Genomic DNA, 19,357 nt, shown 5'->3' on the forward strand with positions numbered 1-19,357 from the left:
TCCCCCTTCAATTCGTTACAAATGATGCATTTACCTGCTGGAGTGTATTAAATTGTTTACAAATAGCTCCTTTGCCTTTATATTGGCACTTGAAATAGCTGCTTTTGCCAGTGGTATCCCTACCTATACTTAAATATAGGCTATTGCAAGCTATTTAAACAGCAAATGAAATTACACTCCCAGTGGGGTGAAGAAGATATAAAATTCTAAAATGCATATTTTCAATTGTTCTTTTTAAGTACTGTATAGAGACAGAAATATGAAAGGGATGCATTTGAGCGATAATATAAGGATGTTTGATCTCTCTGCAAGCTTAGCCTATTTTGATGGGTTGTGGTTACAAAAAGCAAATCCAGATATATAATTTACAAAAAGAAACATAAAGGAGCAATTTCTCATACATTTTATACTCTGCAGCTGGAACAACAAGTCGGTTGGAACATATTAAGGGGAAAACAGTTTTACAGTGCACTGTCTATTTAAGAAATAGAGCATCTACCTACTTAAAGAAGAAGTGGAATATCCCCCAATCCACTGAGTGAGAGTTGTTATAATACTAAGGGCTCGATTTATCAAGCTAGGGCGGACAGGGGCGTACATATGCCTAGCTCGCCTCTGGCATGCAGCAATCTGCTGCCGGAATTTACCATTGCACGCAAGCGATATTTTGCACTCGCATGCAACACCGCTCCATGCCCGCGCACAGCCAATCACGCGCGGGCAGGAGCTGTCAATCTCCCTGGTCAGACGAGACCGGGAGATTTAAATTCTCCAACTAAGAGGTGGAGAAGAGGGTAGGAAGCAGCGATCTTATTACCGCTACTTGATAAATACTGACTGCGGGTTCTCTTGTGAGAACCTGCAGTCGTGGGGAGGAGAAGGCTTAATAAATCAAGCCCTTAGTGATAACATTCCAGATAGCAAAATTATTTTCTTTTGTAACCAGCAGTAATTTTACAATAAATAAATAAATAGAAAAAAATGATTTACCTAATACACCTGCACCATCTGGACCACCATCCTTCACAGAGATCTGAGGAATGACCTGTTATTGAAAATAAAAAGTATTATTTACCTTTAGCATAAGACTTAAACTATCAGAATTCTGTCACAATATGCAGATGTATTTTCTATATATACAAATGTTCAAGGCAGTACAATCACTCATTTAAAGGGACATTAAACCAACATTTTTTTCTATCATGATTCAGAGAGAACATGCAATTTCTTTGATGTAATTGGCAAGAGTCCATGAGCTAGTGACGTATGGGATATACAATCCTACCAGGAGGGGCAAAGTTTCCCAAACCTCAAAATGCCTATAAATACACCCCTCACCACACCCACAATTCAGTTTTACAAACTTTGCCTCCTATGGAGGTGGTGAAGTAAGTTTGTGCTAAGATTTCTACGATATGTGCTTCTCAGCATTTTGAAGCCCGTTTCCTCTCAGAGTACAGTGAATGTCAGAGGGATGTGAAGGGAGTATCACCTTTGAATGCAATGGTTTTCCTCACGGGAGATCTATTTCATAGGTTCTCTGTTATCGGTCGTAGAGATTCATATACTCTCATATTCCATTACCTCTACTGATAACTGTTTCAGTACTGGTTTGGCTATCTGCTATATGTGGATGGGTGTCTTCTGGTAAGTATGTTTTTATTACTTAAGACACCTCAGCTATGGTTTGGCACTTTATGTATTTATATAAAGTTCTAAATATATGTATTGTATTTATATTTGCCATGATTCAGGTTTCAGTATATTTCCTTTTGCAGACTGTCAGTTTCATATCTGGGAAATGCATTTTTTAGGGAAATGTATTTCTTACCTGGGGTATAATCTTTTTTCAATTGACAGTCATTTTCAATTCGCGGGCAGAATTAGGCTCGCAAGGGCGCAAAATGCTAAAGTTTATTGCGTCATTCTTGGCGCAAGATTTTTTTGGTGCGAAATTACGTTCGTTGGCGCAATTTCGTCATTTCCGGCGTCTTAGTTGACGCCGGGTCCTTTCACAAGGTTGTGTCATCTATGACGCGAGTGTGTCGTTTCCGGCGCCAAAAAAATATTTCTTCTGTTTATTGTGCGTCATACTTGGCGACAAATATTTTCATTATTTAAGACCCCATTCTATTTTGCCTCCTGCCTTTTTTCTATGTCAGAGGGCTATGCTGTTTGCATTTTTTCCCATTCCTGAAACTGCCATATAAGGAAATTGATAATTTTGCTTTATATGTTGTTTTTTTTCTCTTACATTTGCAAGATGTCTCAATCTGATCCTGTCTCAGAAATCACTGTTGGAACCCTGCGGCCTGATAACAGTTCTACCAAAGCTAAGTGCATTTGTTGTAAACTTGTGGAGGTTATACCTCCAGCTGTGGTTTGTAATAGTTGTCATGATAAACTTTTATATGCAGAGAATGTATCCATCAGTAGTAGTTAATTACCTGTTGCTGTTCCCTCAACAGCTAATGCACAAGATATACCTGTAAATGTAAAATCATTTATTTCTGATTCTATTCAGAAGGCTTTGTCTGCCATTCCGCCTTCTAACAAACGTAAAAGGTCTTTTAAAAACTTCTCATAAGGGTGATGAAATTTCAAATGACCAGCAACATACGGAATTATCCTTCTCTGATGAGAATCTATCTGATTCAGAAGATCCTGCCTCAGATATTGACACTGACAAATCCTCTTATTTATTTAAAATGGAGTATATTTGTTCTTTGTTTAAAGAAGTGTTGATTACATTAGATATGGAGGAAACTAGTCCTCTTGATAGTAAAACTAGTAAATGTTTAAAATTATGTTTATAAACCTCCTGTGGTTATTCCAGAGGTTTTTCCAGTTCCTGATGCTATTTCTGATATGATTTCTAAGGAATGGAATAGGCCTGGTACTTCTTTTATTCCTTCTTCAAGGTTTAAAAAATTGTATCCTTTGCCAGCAGTTAGATTGGAGTTTTGGGAAAAGATCCCCAAAGTTGATGGGGCTATCTCTACTCTTGCTAAACGTACTACTATTCCTACGGAAGATAGTACTTCTTTTAAAGATCCTTTAGATAGGAAACTTGAATCTTATCTAAGGAAAGCTTATTTATATTGAGGTCATCTTCTTAGGCCTGCAATTTCTTTGGCTCATGTTGCAGCTGCTTCAACTTTTTGGTTGGAAACTTTAGCGCAACAAGTATCGAATCATGATTTGTCTAGCATTGTTAAGTTGATTCAACATGCTAATAATTTCATTTGTGATGCCATTTTTGATATTATCAAAATTGATGTTTAATCTATGTCTTAAGCTATTTCAGCTAGAAGAGCTTTGTGGCTCAAATCTTGGAATGCTGATATGACTTCTAAGTCCAGATTGCTATCTCTTTCTTTCCAAGGTAATAAATTATTTGGTTCTCAGTTGGATTCAATAATTTCAACTGTCACTGGGGGGGAAGGGAGTTTTTTTGCATCAGGATAAAAGACCTAAGGGTAAATCTAAAGCTTCTAACTGTTTTCGTTCCTTTCGTCAAAATAAGGAACAGAAACCTAATCCTTCCCCCAAGGAATCTGCTTCCAATTGGAAGCGTTCTTCAAATTGGAATAAATCCAAGCCATTTAGGAGATCAAAACCAGCCCCCAAGTCCTCATGAAGGTGCGGCCCTCATTCCAGCTCAGCTGGTAGGGGGCAGATTAAAATTTTTCAAAGATGTTTGGATCAATTCGGTCCAAAATCATTGGATTCAGAGTATTGTCTCTCAGGGGTACAGAATAGGATTCAGAGTAAGACCGCCTGTGAGATTTTTTTCTCTCACGCATTCAGGCAAACCCAGTAAAGGCTCAGGCTTTCCTGAAGTGTGTTTCAGACCTGGAGTTATCAGGGGTAATCATGCCAGTTCCGTTTCAGGAACAGGATCTGGGGTTTTATTCAAATCTATTCATTGTCCCAAAGAAAGAAAATTCATTCAGTTTTGGATCTAAAGATTTTGAATCGATATGTAAAAGTACCAACTTTCAAAATGGTAACTATAAGGACTATTCTGCCTTTTGTTCAGCAAGGGCATTATATGTCCACAATAGACTTACAGGATGCATATTCCGATTCATATATTCCGATTCATACAGATCACTATCAGTTCCTGAGATTCTCTTTTCTAGACAAGCATAACCAATTTGTTGCTCTTCATTTTGGCCTAGCGACAGCTCCAAGAATCTTTTCAAAGGTTCTAGGTGCCCTACTCTCTGTAATCAGAAAGCAGGGTATTGCAGTGTTTCTTTATTTGGACGATATCTTGGTACTCGCTCAGTCTTTACGTTCTGCAGATTCTCACACAAATCAACTAGTGTTGTTTCTTCGAAAATATGGTTGGAGGATCAATTTACCAAAAAGTTCTTTGATTCCTCAGACAAAGGTAACCTTTTTAGGTTTCCAGATAGATTCAGTGTCCATGACTTTGTCTCTAACAGACAAGAGACGTTTGAAATTGGTTGCAGCCTGTCGGAACCTTCAGTCTCAGTCATTCCCTTCAGTAGCTATGTGCATGGAAGTTTTAGGTCTCATGACTGCAGCATCGGACGCGATCCCCTTTGCTCGTTTTCATATGAGACCTCTCCAGCTTTGTATGCTGAACCAATGGTGCAGGGATTATACAAGGATATCACAATTAATGTCCTTTACTCCCAATGTTCGGCTTTCTCTGACTTGGTGGTTAGATCACCATCGTATAATTTTAAGGGCCTCTTTCGTTCGTCCAACCTGGACTGTGATCACAACAGATGCGAGTCTTTCAGGTTGGGGAGCTGTTTGGGGATCTCTGACAGCACAAGGGGTTTGGAAATCTCAAGAGGCGAGATTACCAATCAATATTTTGGAACTCCGTGCTATTCTCAGGGCTCTTCAGTTTTGGCCTCTGTTGAAGAGAGAACTGTTCATTTGTTTTCAGACAGACAATATCACAACTGTGGCATATGTCAATCATCAGGGTGGGACTCACAGTTGTTTGGGTGGAATCCAGCTCCTGTCTAATTTCTGCGGTTCATATCCCAGGTATAGTTAATTGGGAAGTGGATTGCCTCAGTCATATATATATATATATATATATATATATATATATATATATTTTATTTTGTTTTTGTTACAACATTCATAAAGCAACAAATAAAGAATATCCAGCAAATTATTTTTATTCTTTATACTTATTTCTCCAACTCAGTCAGCTTGCCCCCTTCTAAAGTATTTTTTTTCCTACCCCTGTAATAGCCAATCAGTAGCTGTGCTACAACACCCAATTAAAACATGGACATGTGCTCCCAATATTAGGCTAGATTGCAAGTGGCACGCTATTGTTTGTGCACGAGCAATATAGGAATATCGCGCCCGTGCTAACTTGTCGTTCACTCAAGTGCAACCAAATTTAATGCACGTCAGGTTAGCGCAACTAAAGATCTCAAGTAAAGGGTTAGGGATAAAATAATAATTTGCACCAAACACAACATAAATACATTAAAATTACTGTTACACTCATATAAACACTAATTAAAATTAATCATATCAATTTTCATAAAAATTATTTATAAGGGTTAAAAGGTATATGGCGGTGTATTTGACTGCAAAGGGCTATAATATATATGCTTCTAAATGATAATTCCATAAAAATATTTAATAATGTGTCTTACTAAATACTTACTGTAAATATTTATCTTTCCAATGGTTGTCACATACAGGAAATGTTATTTGTATTATTAAATATATATTTCTATACAAATCTATATATACCTATACCTATATATATATATATATATATATATATATATATATATATATATATATATATATATATATATATACACATATATATATATATACACACACACACATATATAAATATTTATTTAATAATAAAAAATTTAAAAAAATTATATGTGAAGAACATTGGAATGTAAAATATGAGTAACACCCTTCAGGTTTCACGTTTTAGATCTAACACAGTGTCAGGTAAGCACACGTGAAAAATTAGTTATCTTAATGTGCATTATGTAAAATATTATATATAAAATATTTAAAAATATTAATACTGATTATTATTATAGATACTGTAAAACATATATATTCTATGGATTATTTAGAATTTTATAGTACCTCTACAATAATTATTTACATGAATTACTAATATTTTTCAATATTTTATATTTAATAAATACATAACGCACCTTAAGATAAATCATGTTGAGTCAGAAACAAGACAGGAGTAAACTAATTAATTATGTGCATTAACCCAACATGAGTTATCTTAAGGTGCCCTATGTATTTATTAAATATAAAATATTGAAAAACATTAATAATTAATGTAAATAATTATTATAGATGTACCTAAAATTCTAAATAATTGATAGAATATATATAGATATATTTATTACAGTGTTTTTAATTATTAATATTTTACATAACGTGCCTTAAGATAACTTATTCTCCATGTGCGCTAACCAAATGACGCATTCGTTTTTAAATTCCAATATTTTTTGTTTACAATTTTTATAATTAAATTTATATTTCTATATATGATGTGTTAGGTTTTTTCTTCTTGAGAATAGGAAGAATAAGTTAGCGCAGACTCAAAATTAAAAACCCTTTAGGTAGCACACATCGGGCTCACATGCAAAACCTTTAATTTTAACTTGTAATACACGCCCTAACCCATGCATGCAGATTACTTCTAGCAATGTTTACGCTCCAGCAGGAGTGCTAGACAGCACGGCACTTTTAATCTTGTCCACTGTATGACAAACCTTGCATGCGGTAAAACAGATCACAATTCATTGTTTACTGATAACGTGTAAGGGCTGCCTGTTCTGAGTCTAATTTAAATAAAGAAAAAAAGAATCACCAGTTAGATATGTTCTTTTTTGGATGAATGTATTGGGTGTGTGTTCTATTTTGAGGACACAGATTATTTTTCAGTTTTAGATTTACGGATCATATTTTTATTATCTTATTATCGTTAAATATTAGTTAAAATGCTTGTTCTAGTCCATGGGGTATATGATTCTCTTTCTGGTCACTTTCCTAATAAACATTAAATCCAAATAACCTAGCCGATCCACTGTTAACCAACGAGTTTATAGTTGTAAACATTACTGACACGGAAGAACTGCGCATGTGAAGTTCATCTGTCAAATTACCAGAAGCCAGGAACGCTCCGATGGGGTGGACAGTCTCAATAGCATATTAGAGATAGTTAGGTAACGAGGCGGAGCAACAACAGCAGAGGAAGTCATCAAAGTAACTTAAAAATTAAGAATTTATCAATCAAAATAAAAAAAAAAAAATAGGGACATTGTGCTCAGATTATTTAGATTTTAAATACAAGTTTTGATAGTATATTCTTTACAGTCCCTTTAAGGATGTGACTATCTTTTTCTCATACCTTGTGATACAATGATGAGGGAGATGTAACAAGCGTTGGACAGAAAGAAGTCACTCCATGAGAGAGAATGTTTCGTCCAACCAAAGAAATCCCATCTTTTACATTCTCAGTTGGTTGGGAAAAATCAACACCAAAACCCCCTATAAAATAAATACTTTGTGAAATATTGTCATATAAATTGTGTAGCATTTATTAAAATTTAACAAAGAAGATCTCTTAACTGAACAAGAAAAAAGTGTCTTTTATTTGTGTGTACAGGACGCTTAGGAAGCTTTTCTAGCAGAAATAGCCGTTGTGTGTGCACACAGAAGACAGTAGGTTTTATAAGGAAAGGGTCCGAAGAAAAAACCTGTATAATATAGAAAATGAACCATAAATAAATGACAGAATGGACAATAAACCTATGAATCAGGTAGTCAAGGCAAAAAACAAACAAACTGGGGCGCGATCCGATATAGATCGTAGTTTTCGGTGCAAGCGAGGGAACCCCCGCCGCCCATAGTTTAAGCTCGCAACTCGAGCTATCACATATACGGCGCCGTCAGATGCTAAAGTGCCATAAGTCGGATAAACCAGCGATGTCCAGAAATCTGCGTAAGTACAAATTTCTGGAGTCGCCAGTGACTTTAGAAACTGCCGGCGCCTACAAAACCTGACTAAGTTATAAAATCTCCCCTACTGTCTAACACGCCTCCCAAACATAGCCCGACACGTATACCCCTCTATCCGCAATCCCCCCTCACTCTCCTAATAATAAAAAATGTATTAACCCCTAAACCGCCGCTCCCGGACCCCGCCGCACCTAATAAAGTTATTAACCCCTAAACCGCCGCTCCTGGACCCTGCCGCCACCTACATTAACTACCCCCTAATGTGAGCTTCTACCCCGCCGCCACCTACATTAACTACCCTTAATGTGAGCTCCTACCCCGCCACCTACATTAACTACCCCCTAATGTGAGCTCCTACCCCGCCGCCACCTACATTAACTACCCCCTAATGTGAGCTCCTACCCCGTCGCCACCTACATTAACTACCCCCTAATGTGAGCTCCTACCCCGCCACCAGCTATATTAAAATTATTAACCCCTAATCTAATCCCCCTACCCCGCCGCCAGCTATATTAAAATTATTAACCCCTAATTTAAATCCCCCTACCCCGCCGCCAGCTATATTAAATTAATTAACCCCTAATCTAAATCCCCCTACACCGCCGCCAACTATATTACATTTATTAACCCCTAATCTAATCCCCCTATACCGCCGCCACCTATATTTAATTAATTAACCTCTAATCTAATACCCCTATATCGCCGCCACCTATATTAAATTAATTAACCCCTAAAATACTAAACTATCCCTACCACTAAACCTAAGTCTAACCCTACAAATAGCCCTGAAAAGGGCTTTTTGCGTGGCATTACCCCAAAGGGACAGAAGTCCCGAAACGTTGCTGCCTTTTTTCCTGCTGTCTCTACAATAAATGCTTTATGCTGTCACCTCTTGACGTTTTGAATACATTTACTTTGACCTTGGAAGCAGGTCACGGTGACTTTGCATAAATCCACTGTGTGCTGGACTTCCTTCACTGTTTTGATTACCCCAAAGTAAACAGCTCTATTGCCAGCCCTTAAAAGGGCTTTTGGCGGGGCATTGTCACAAAGTAATCAGCTCTTTTGCCTATAATCTAAATCCCCCTACACCGCCACCACCTATAATAAATGTATTAACCCCTAATCTAATCCCCCTACACCGCTGCCACCTATATTAAATACATTAACCCCTAATCTAATCCCCCTACACCGCCGCCACCTATTTTAACTATATTAGGGTTAATATAGTTAATATAGTTATTATATTATATATATTAACTATATTAACCCTAATTATATTAGGGTTAATATAGTTAATATCGTTATGATATTATATATATATTAAGTATAATAACCCTATCTAACTCTAACACCCCTAACTAAATTCTTATTAAAATAAATCTAATTAATATTAATATTATTAATTAAAATATTCCTATTTAAATCTAAATACTTACCTATAAAATAAACCCTAAGATAGCTACAATATAATTAATAATTACATTGTAGCTATTTTAGGGTTTATATTTATTTTACAGGTAACTTGGTATTTATTTTAACTAGGTACAATAGCTATTAAATAGTTAATAACTATTTAATAGCTACCTAGTTAAAATAATTACCAATTTACCTGTAAAATAAATCCTAACCTAAGTTACAAATACACCTACACTATCAATAAATTAAATAAACTACAAATCTCTAAACTAAAATACAATTAAATACACTAAACTAAATTACAAAAAAACAAACACTAAATTACAAAAAATAAAAAAAAATTACAAGAATTGTAAGCTAATAACACCTATTCTAAGCCCCCTAATAAAATAATAAAGCCCCCCAAAATAAAAAAATGCCCTACCCTATTCTAAATTAAAAATTAACCAGCTCTTTTACCAGCCCTTAAAAGGGCTTTTTGCGGGGCATGCCCCAAAGTAAACAGCTCTTTTGGCTGTAAAAAAAAACACAATACCACCCCCCAACATTAAAACCCACCACCCACATACCCCTACTCTAAACCCACCCAAACCCCCCTTAAAAAAACCTAACACTAAGCCCCAGAAAATCTCCCTACCTTGAGTCGTCTTCACCCAGCCGGGCCGAACTCTTCATCCAATCCGGGCGATGTCTTCATCCAAGCGGCAAAGAAGAAGTCTTCCATCCGGCGATGAGTTCAGCCCGGCTGGGTGAAGACGACTCAAGGTAGGGAGATCTTCTGGGGCTTAGTGTTAGGTTTTTTTAAGGGGGGTTTGGGTGGGTTTAGAGTAGGGGTATGTGGGTGGTGGGTTTTAATGTTGGGGGGTGGTATTGTGGGTTTTTTTACAGGCAAAAGAGCTGTTTACTTTGGGGCATGCCCCGCAAAAAGCCCTTTTAAGCGCTGGTAAAAGAGCTGGTTAATTTTTAATTTAGAATAAGGTAAGGCATTTTTTTATTTTGGGGGGCTTTATTATTTTATTAGGGGTCTTATAATAGGTGTAATTAGCTTGAAATTCTTGTAATCTTTTTTTATTTTTTGTAATTTAGTGTTTGGCTTTTTTTGTAATTTAGTTTAGTGTATTTCATTGTATTTTAGTTTAGAGATTTGTAGTTTATTAAATTTATTGATAGTGTAGGTGTATTTGTAACTTAGTAGTAAGGTTAGGGAACCAAAAGGGGATTTGTGACATTAAAGTCAAGTGTAGAATTATACACTAAATAAACCAAATAGCAAATGAAATTAAATTACACTTTATTAACAATTATGCTTGAAAACAGACGTTACTAATAGGGGGCGTTATATAAGGGTAGTAAATCCAGGGTTAAGCAACCTCTGAACTAAATGAGAATAATCCTTACAGTACCCATTATTCCCCCCATTGGTAATTAGACAAGTAAAAATAGGGCGGTATAGAAGGCTAATGAAGAATGGGATATGTCACTTCCATAATTCAAATAACTAGTAGCCTTAATTCTATAATACCCAATATTAAACATTACTTATAGAAGGTCAAAAAACCTTAAAGACATACTTATGGAGAGTCATTATTCAAAAGACTTACCAAGAACTTGGTTGAGAGAAACCAAAGGCTTCTATAAATGTGGAAGATGTCAAGCCTGTAAGAACATGACCCCCACAAAAACCTTCATACACCCCGACACAGAAAAACAGTATGAAATTAAAGATTTTCTAAACTGTAGATCTAAGCAAGTTATATATATCGCTATGTGCAAATGCCTAAAAATCTATGTGGGTGAGACCTCAAGAGAGCTACGAACCAGAGTGCTAGAACATATAGGTCAGTGATTTTTAACCTTTTTTTTGCCGTGGCACACTTTTTTTACATTAAAAAATCCTGTGGCACACCACCATCCCAAATTTTAAAAAAAATCACACATTGTAGCCTAATACAGCATATATATATACACATACACACAAACACACACATACTGTATGTATTGTGCTGTTATGCCATGCCTCCTACAAACTACCCCTGCACTGGGAGTAAAAAACAAGCAAAGTTTAAAAAATATGTCACACTGTTGTCAGTCTGCCGTGGCACACCTGAGGATCTCTCACGGCACACTAGTGTGCCACGGCACACTGGTTGAAAAACACTGATATAGGTGACATTAAATGGAACAGAAATGTACCCGTAGCACAACACATGAATAATGAACATCAGAGACATAAATATGAAATTTATTTCTGTGCAATTGAACAAGTAAAATTGAAAGGGAGGAGGGGCAATATTACCAAAATGTTATTACAGAAAGAATGTAGATGGATTCATGAATTAAAATCCACCTCACCTAGGGGACTAAATGAAGCAATATCATATAAATGCTTCCTATAGACTATGGTTCATGATATACATCTCATCTTGGATTCATGAATATTAATTACAAACCATCTCTATTTTGACCATTAAAATTTAAAAGTATGCACTAGTGTATAATTTTGAAACAGCATATAACTGAGTTGATTCCCTTTGAATTAATAATTTTTAAACACTATGATCAGTTCACACTAACTAATACAGCATTGTGTATAACAATGAGGAGAATCTGCTTTCCCCAATAAGTATTTACTTTTTCTGTGTGTCAATAACAAACTTTGTACGATATCTTAGGTGGACCACTATGAGCAAATATCATTGATCCACACAAAGTAATCCTATGAGTCTATCATTTCCATCGTCTAAATTAACCTAACAATTACTAGCATTTTCTACCCATGAAATTGCAGTACTGTTTATTGATATGCTCTGTAATTAATACATACCCCTCTCTAAAACCTTTAGATACCAAGGGAATTTAATTATTCCCCAACGAATCGAATACACAATACATCTTGTTACATGAGCGCTCTATTCTAAATGGAATGTTAAATTCACATTCATTATGCTCCTTTTTGTTCTAACAGCTTTGTTATTGATCAATCTTTTATAGGCACAATGCATATTCAATATATTGCGTTTAAGTTGTGTAACTAAATGAGGCCACAGCGGAGTTTACACCTCCGTGTTTACTGTGTAATGATTTACATACATTGCCATGACGACGGATCACTATAACTTACCGCATCTAACGCTGGGCTGGCCCTATGCCCTGACGAAGTCACGTTCAGTGACGGAAACGCGTCTGTGGGCGTGGCCTGTGTTGTAACAAGCGTGGTCTAACCGAACTGGTCGCATTGCTCACATATTCTTAATGATTACTAGCGGTTTTTGAACTTAATACCGCCTAATACTGTGACCATAGGGGGGTAATGCTGTTATACTGCTGTTAATGAGCACAATTGCCTTTACGCTTTAATGCCAGGTTAACAAGTTTGTCATTTTTGAAAGCATAATACGCTATTACGCTATATGTTTAGTTACAAAGTAACTCCTGACTTTGACTCTGATTAAATGTAATTATTTGTATCTAACCTAGTGCAATACAAGCTGACAATTTATACTCAGCACAACACCTCCACTGAACAGTTGCTAAGATCTCTGAATAACAATACTGTATGTGAAATAGCTCTATTTAATAGGGATTCCAGCTAGCAATCGGCTGACTCTGTTAAATCAGAGCAGTACGCAGGTAGGAGGACGCCTTTGAGCGCATAGCTAGCGCATATATGTGTATGCCTGTATGAATGAAACCTCCTGTGTATATGAGACTACCATCTTGCTAACTTCCCTATCCTGTGTGATTGTCCGACCAGACACGCTACACCTGTCCACTAGCCCTAAATTTTAATATTGGGTATTATAGACTTAAGGCTACTAGTTATTTGAATTATGGAAGTGACATATCTCATTCTTCATTAGCCTTCTATACCGCCCTATTTTTACTTGTCTAATTACCAATGGGGGGAATAATGGGTACTGTAAGGATTATTCTCATTTAGTTCAGAGGTTGCTTAACCCTGGATTTACTACCCTTATATAACACCCCCTATTAGTAACGTCTGTTTTCAAGCATAATTGTTAATAAAGTGTAATTTAATTTCATTTGCTATTTGGTATTTGTAACTTAGGTTAGGATTTATTTTACAGGTACATTTGTAATTATTTTAACAAGGTAGCTATTAAATAGTTATTAACTATTAAATATAAACCCTAAAATAGCTACAATGTAATTATTAATTATATTGTAGCTATCTTAGGGTTTATTTTATAGGTAAGTATTTAGATTAATATTAATTAGATTTATTTTAATAAGAATTTAGTTAGGGGTGTTAGAGTTAGATAGGGTTATTATACTTAATATATATATAATATAATAACTATATTAACCCTAATATAATTAGGGTTAATATAGTTAATATATATAATATAATAACTATATTAACTATATTAACCCTAATATAATTAGGGTTAATATAGTTAATATAGGTGGCGGCGGTATAGTGGGATTAGATTAGGGGGTAATGTATTTAATATAGGTGGCGGCGGTGTAGGGGGATTTAGATTAGATGCAAAAGAGCTGATTACTTTGTGACAAAGCCCCGCCAAAAGCCCTTTTAAGGGCTGGTAAAAGAGCTGATTAATTTAGGGCAATGGCCCGCAAAAAGCCCTTTTAAGGGCTGGCAATAGAGCTGTTTACTTTGGGTTAATGCCACGCAAAAAGCCCTTTTCAGGGATATTTGTAGGGTTAGATTTAGGTTTAGTGGTAGGAATAGTTTAGTATTTTAGGGGTTAAATAATTTAATATAGGTGGCGGCAGTATAGTGGGATTAGATTAGGGGTTAATAATTTAATATAGGTGGCGGCGGTATAGTGGGATTAGATTAGGGGTTAACAATTTAATATAGGTGGCGGCGGTATAGTGGGATTAGATTAGGGGTTAATAATTTTAACATAGCTGGCGGCAGGGTAGGAGCTCACATTAGGGGGTAGTTAATGTAGGTGGCGGCAGTGTAAGGGGCTCACATTAGGGGGTAGTTAATGTAGATGGTGGCGGTGTAAGGGGCTCACATTAGGGGGTAGGTAATGTAGATGGCGGCGGTGTAAGGGGCTCACATTAGGGGGTAGGTAATGTAGATGGCGGCGGTGTAAGGGGCTCACATTAGGGGGTAGGTAATGTAGGTGGCGGCGGTGTAAGGGGCTCACATTAGGGGGTAGTTAATGTAGCTGGTGGCGGAGTCCGGGAGCGGCGGTTTAGGGCTTAATAACTTTATTAGGGATTGCGGCGGGGGATCGCGGTTGACAGGTAGATAGACATTGCGCATGCGTTAGGTTTTATTTAGCAGTTCGCGGTTGACAGGTAGATAGACATTGCGCATGCATTTTGCAGGTAGTTTAGGGAGCTACGGGGCTCCAATACACAGCGTAAGGCTTACTACGCCTGCAATTTGTGGCGAGGTGAAAATGGAGTAAGATTTCTCCATTTTCGCCACGTAAGTCCTTACACTGTATATTGGATACCAAACTGCGCTGGTTTGGTATATCTGTCTATGGCCCAAAAAACTACGGCCGAAGGCAGAAATATACGAGCGTAACTTCTAGGTTACGCCGTATATGTGATACCAAACCAGCGCAAAATTTGGCGTCGCCGGCTTTTGCAGGCGACGCTGCATATCGGATCGGGCCCCTGGTTTTAAAGGGACAGGAAACCCCCAAAAGTTTATTTCATGATTTGGATAGAACATACAATTTTAAACAACTTTCTAATTTACTTCTATTATCAAATGTGCTTCATTCTCTTGTTATCCTTTGCTAAAGGAAAATCATTGCAGTACTGGCAGCTAGCTGAACACATCTAGTTAGTCAATCACAAGAGACAAATGTGTGCAGGCACCAATCGGCAGCTAGCGCCCACTAGTGTAGGATATGTGCGTATTCATTTTCAACAAGGGATACAAAGAAAACAAAGCACCTTTGAAAATAGAAGTGAATTTAAAAGTGTCTTAAAATGACCTGCTCTATCTCAATCATGCAAGTTTAATTTTCACTTCCCTATCCCTTTAAATTGGACATCAATAACAGTTAGCAGTGCAGGTGATAACACATTAACAGTGAGAAGGTCCCACAGCAAAATACAAACAAAATGTATTGCTTCATAGATGGACAGACTTAAAAGTTAGCTTACATATTTTTCACGTACACATGCACAGTACAAGCTCTCACTGAAAACAGTGATAATATTTATGAAAAGCATTTTTTGAAAATACAAATGTATTGTTAAAAAGTTTTTTTTCCAAAACTGATATGCATTAATGTGCCTTTCAATTTGGGCTAGAATGTCCCTTTAAAGGGATACGAAACCCACATTTTTTTCTTTCATGATTCAGATAGTGTCAGGGTGCCAGGAATCAAACTGAAACGAGAAGTGCAAAAATAATCACACCTTTATTAATAACAAAAAAATAATAAAAAGTCCACAAGTCATATAACAAGCCAGGAGTCAAAACCAGAGCTGGTAGTCAGACGAGCCGAGTCAGGAGCCAAAGCGAATAGTCAGACGAGCCGGAATCAGCAACAAGGAAACCAGCAGAGTCAGGAACAAGCCAGGGATCAGGAAGGACGTCAAACAGCCAGGTAATACACAGGAACTCTCACAAATAGGTCTGAGACAACGCAAAGGCAAAGCATACTGAACAGAGGCCCTTTAAATAATAAGTGATGACATCACAATTCTGAGACTGCATCCTGTCTCACACAGATGATGCACACCAGTCTGGCCATAAAAGGAAGTGCAGGAAATGAGCAGCATCCCCCACAATGCACCATAGTCAGCAAGAGAGGTGAGTAAAATGACTGCCAGCAGCACATGGCAAACAAAACAGGGAAAAAACCCTGACAGATAGACCATGCAAATTAAAGCAACTTTTTATTTTACTCCTATTATCAATTTTTCTTTGTTCTCTTGGTATGTTTAATTGAAAAAAACAGGAATGTAAGCTTAGCACCCGGCCCATTTTTGGTTCAGAACCCTGGCTAGCGCTTGCTGATTGGTGGCTACATTTAGCCACCAATCAGCAAGCGCTCCCAGGTGCTATACCAAAAATGAGACGGCTGCTTAGCTTACATTCCTGCTTTTTCAAACAAAGATACAAAGAGAATGAAGAAAAATTGATAATAGGAATAAATTAGAAAGTTGCTTAAAATTGTATGCTCTATCTGAATCATGAAAGAAAAAAATTGGGTTTAGTATCCCTTTAAGTGACAACCATTTAAGTGATTCCGGTCTTTCATGGATATGGAACAATAATGATCTACTTGGTGATATTTTGTAAAATGTCTTCTCATATAGTTAATTTCTTACCGTTGATTTGCGTGTCAATAAATCCAGGGGCAATAATTCTCCCCTGACAATCAACCTGGGTATCAGCAGATCCTTTTTCATCAAAGAATAATTTCTCTGGATTTAGGATCCTCCCTTGTCGCACCCATAAATCTTCTCTATAACAGTGACAAAATCAACATGTTGTAAATAAATAATAATATTAATCATTTTATCTGCTTCTTAGATGAATAATGCACATTAACAGATATTTTTGCTACAACAACATTTATAATAGTTTCTACTTATGTTTTGAATTTAACTATATTGTGCAAAAATGTAAGTGTTGGAAATATAATGTAAAAGCAGGGAGGGCCACATGGTATATAGAGAGACCTTAAAGGGACAGTATACTATAAAATTGGTTTCCCCTTAATGTGTTTCCAATTACTTTTTTTACCAGCTGCAGAGTATAAAATGTATGAGATTTGCTTTTTTTTTAAGGATTATTTGTGTATATGAAATAGCTGATTTTGTGTTTTGAAGCCACAACCTAATAAAATGGGTTGAGCTTTTAGGTATAATCAGATCTCATTACTTTATCACATTGTGTACATATACCTGCTCCTTTATTTTATATCTGTCCATAAACCAATCACCAATACTTGGAGAGAACAATGGGAAATTAACATTTTATTACCTTATCTCTTCTATACCCCACTGGGAGTGTAATTTCTTCTACTGGCTGTGTTAACACAGCTTGGCCTCAAAGCCAAAAACCTTAAGGATAGGTGTGGATACCACAGGCTACATCAACTATTTCAAATGCCAATATAAGGACAATGGAAATACTTAATAACAATTTAATACACTCCAGCAAGTAAAGTGGATAATTGGGAACAAATTAAAAGGGGAGACATTTTTTGAATAAACTGTCCCTTTAAAGGGATATGAAACCCAAAAATATGATTTTGTGATTCCGACAGAGCATATTATTTAAAAAAGTTTCCACTTTAACTCTGTTATCAAATTTGCTTTGTTCCCATGATATTCTGTGTTGAAGAGATACCTAGGTAGGCAACCGGAGCACTACATGGCAGGAAATAGTGCTGCCATATAGTGCTCTTGCAAATGAATAACATTATAGTGCTCCAGAAATAGGCTGGCTCCTAAGCATACGTCTCTGCTTTTCAATAAAAGTTACCAAGAGTTGATAATAGACGTAAATTAGAAAAATGTTTAAAATCACATGCTCTATCTGAATCATAAAAGAAACATTTTGGGTTTTATGTCCCTTTAATAACTCCTGGGACACAGATCAAATAGCCTGTACTCATACTAAACGTGAATGTAAAATGTGATGAAAAAGTGCCTTGTATCTAAAAACACTCTTAAAAACAAGGGAACTTTCATTCATTAAACTTTACACTGAAGCTTCTTTTTTCAAATACAGGTGGTCCTCGTTTTACAACGGTTCAATTTACACCGTTTCAGAATAACAACCTTTTTTTCCAGTCATGTGACTGCTATTGAAAAGGATAGAGAACCAGTGGATTTATTAAAATAGCCAGTAGGTGGAGCTGTCCGCTTGTGTTGCAGCAAAGCCAAGCAAGCTGAAATTAATCAGTTTAACCTGACCTGAGCTATAGAGCAGATTTCAAAGGAGCAAGATCTTCTTGTCTATAAATCAGTCCAGATTGGAATGCATAGAAAGAACTGTTTGCGGAAAAATGCAAGTAAAGTCTGTGTTGTGTTATTATTTTATTAGGTTTATAATGCTGTTTAGCCTTTAAAGTCTTAATTTCAAAGCTTTAAAAATAATGTATTAGGTGTTACTTATGACAATTTTGAGAGGGGCCTGGAACCTATCTCCCTCACTTCCCATTGACTTACATTATAAAATGGGTTTCAATTTACAACGGTTTCGATTTACAACCATTCCTTCTGGAACCTAACCCCGGCGTAAACTGAGGGCTACCTGTACTTACCTTTTCTTTATTGAAAGCAGACCGGCGATCCTCCGCCCACATCTTCTGCTGTAGTTAACAGATCGATGACAAATCTAGGTTCCTCCAATCGTTGCGCTACCCCACGAGCTGGACGCCAAAGGGGGCACACAAAGATTGGAGAAAGCCGGATTTGTCATCGATCTGCTAACTACAGCAGGAGCTGCGGGCGGAGAATCGCCGGTCTGCTTTCAATAAAGAAAAGGTAAGTGTTTGAAAGAAAGAAGCTTCAGTGTAAAGTTTAATGAATGGAAGTTCCCTTGTTTTTAAGAGTGTTTTTAGATACAAGGCACTTTTTCATCACATTTTACATTCACGTTTAGTATGAGTACAGGCTATTTGATCTATGTTTCCCAGGAGTTATTAAAGGGACATAAAACCCAAAATGTTTCTTTTATGATTCAGTTAGAGCATGTGATTTTAAACACTTTTCTAATTTACGTCTATTATCAACTCTTGGTAACTTTTATTGAAAAGCAGAGACGTATGCTTAGGAGCCAGCCTATTTCTAGAGCACTATATGGCAGCACTATTTCCTGCCATGTAGTGCTTAAAGGGACACTGAACCCAATTTTTTTCTTTCGTGATTCAGATAGAGCATGAAATTTTAAGCAACTTTCTAATTTACTCCTATTATCAAATGTTCTTTATTC

The 19,357-nt window shown here is 36.6% G+C and overlaps 1 protein-coding gene across 1 annotated transcript in view; it reads right to left on the minus strand.

The window, feature by feature from the left end:
• AMDHD2 (amidohydrolase domain containing 2) overlaps positions 1–19,357 on the minus strand; it is an 84,653-nt gene that overhangs the window by 63,605 nt on the left and 1,691 nt on the right. The window contains exons 2-4 of the mRNA XM_053694691.1: positions 16,741–16,877; positions 7,412–7,551; positions 991–1,045 (exon numbers count right to left, since the gene is read on the minus strand). Of these exons, the coding sequence (XP_053550666.1) occupies positions 991–1,045; positions 7,412–7,551; positions 16,741–16,877 (332 nt within the window). The remainder of the gene's footprint in view (positions 1–990; positions 1,046–7,411; positions 7,552–16,740; positions 16,878–19,357) is intronic.

Source organism: Bombina bombina, chromosome 11 (assembly GCF_027579735.1).
Source record: "Bombina bombina isolate aBomBom1 chromosome 11, aBomBom1.pri, whole genome shotgun sequence".
Classification (NCBI taxonomy): domain Eukaryota; kingdom Metazoa; phylum Chordata; class Amphibia; order Anura; family Bombinatoridae; genus Bombina; species Bombina bombina.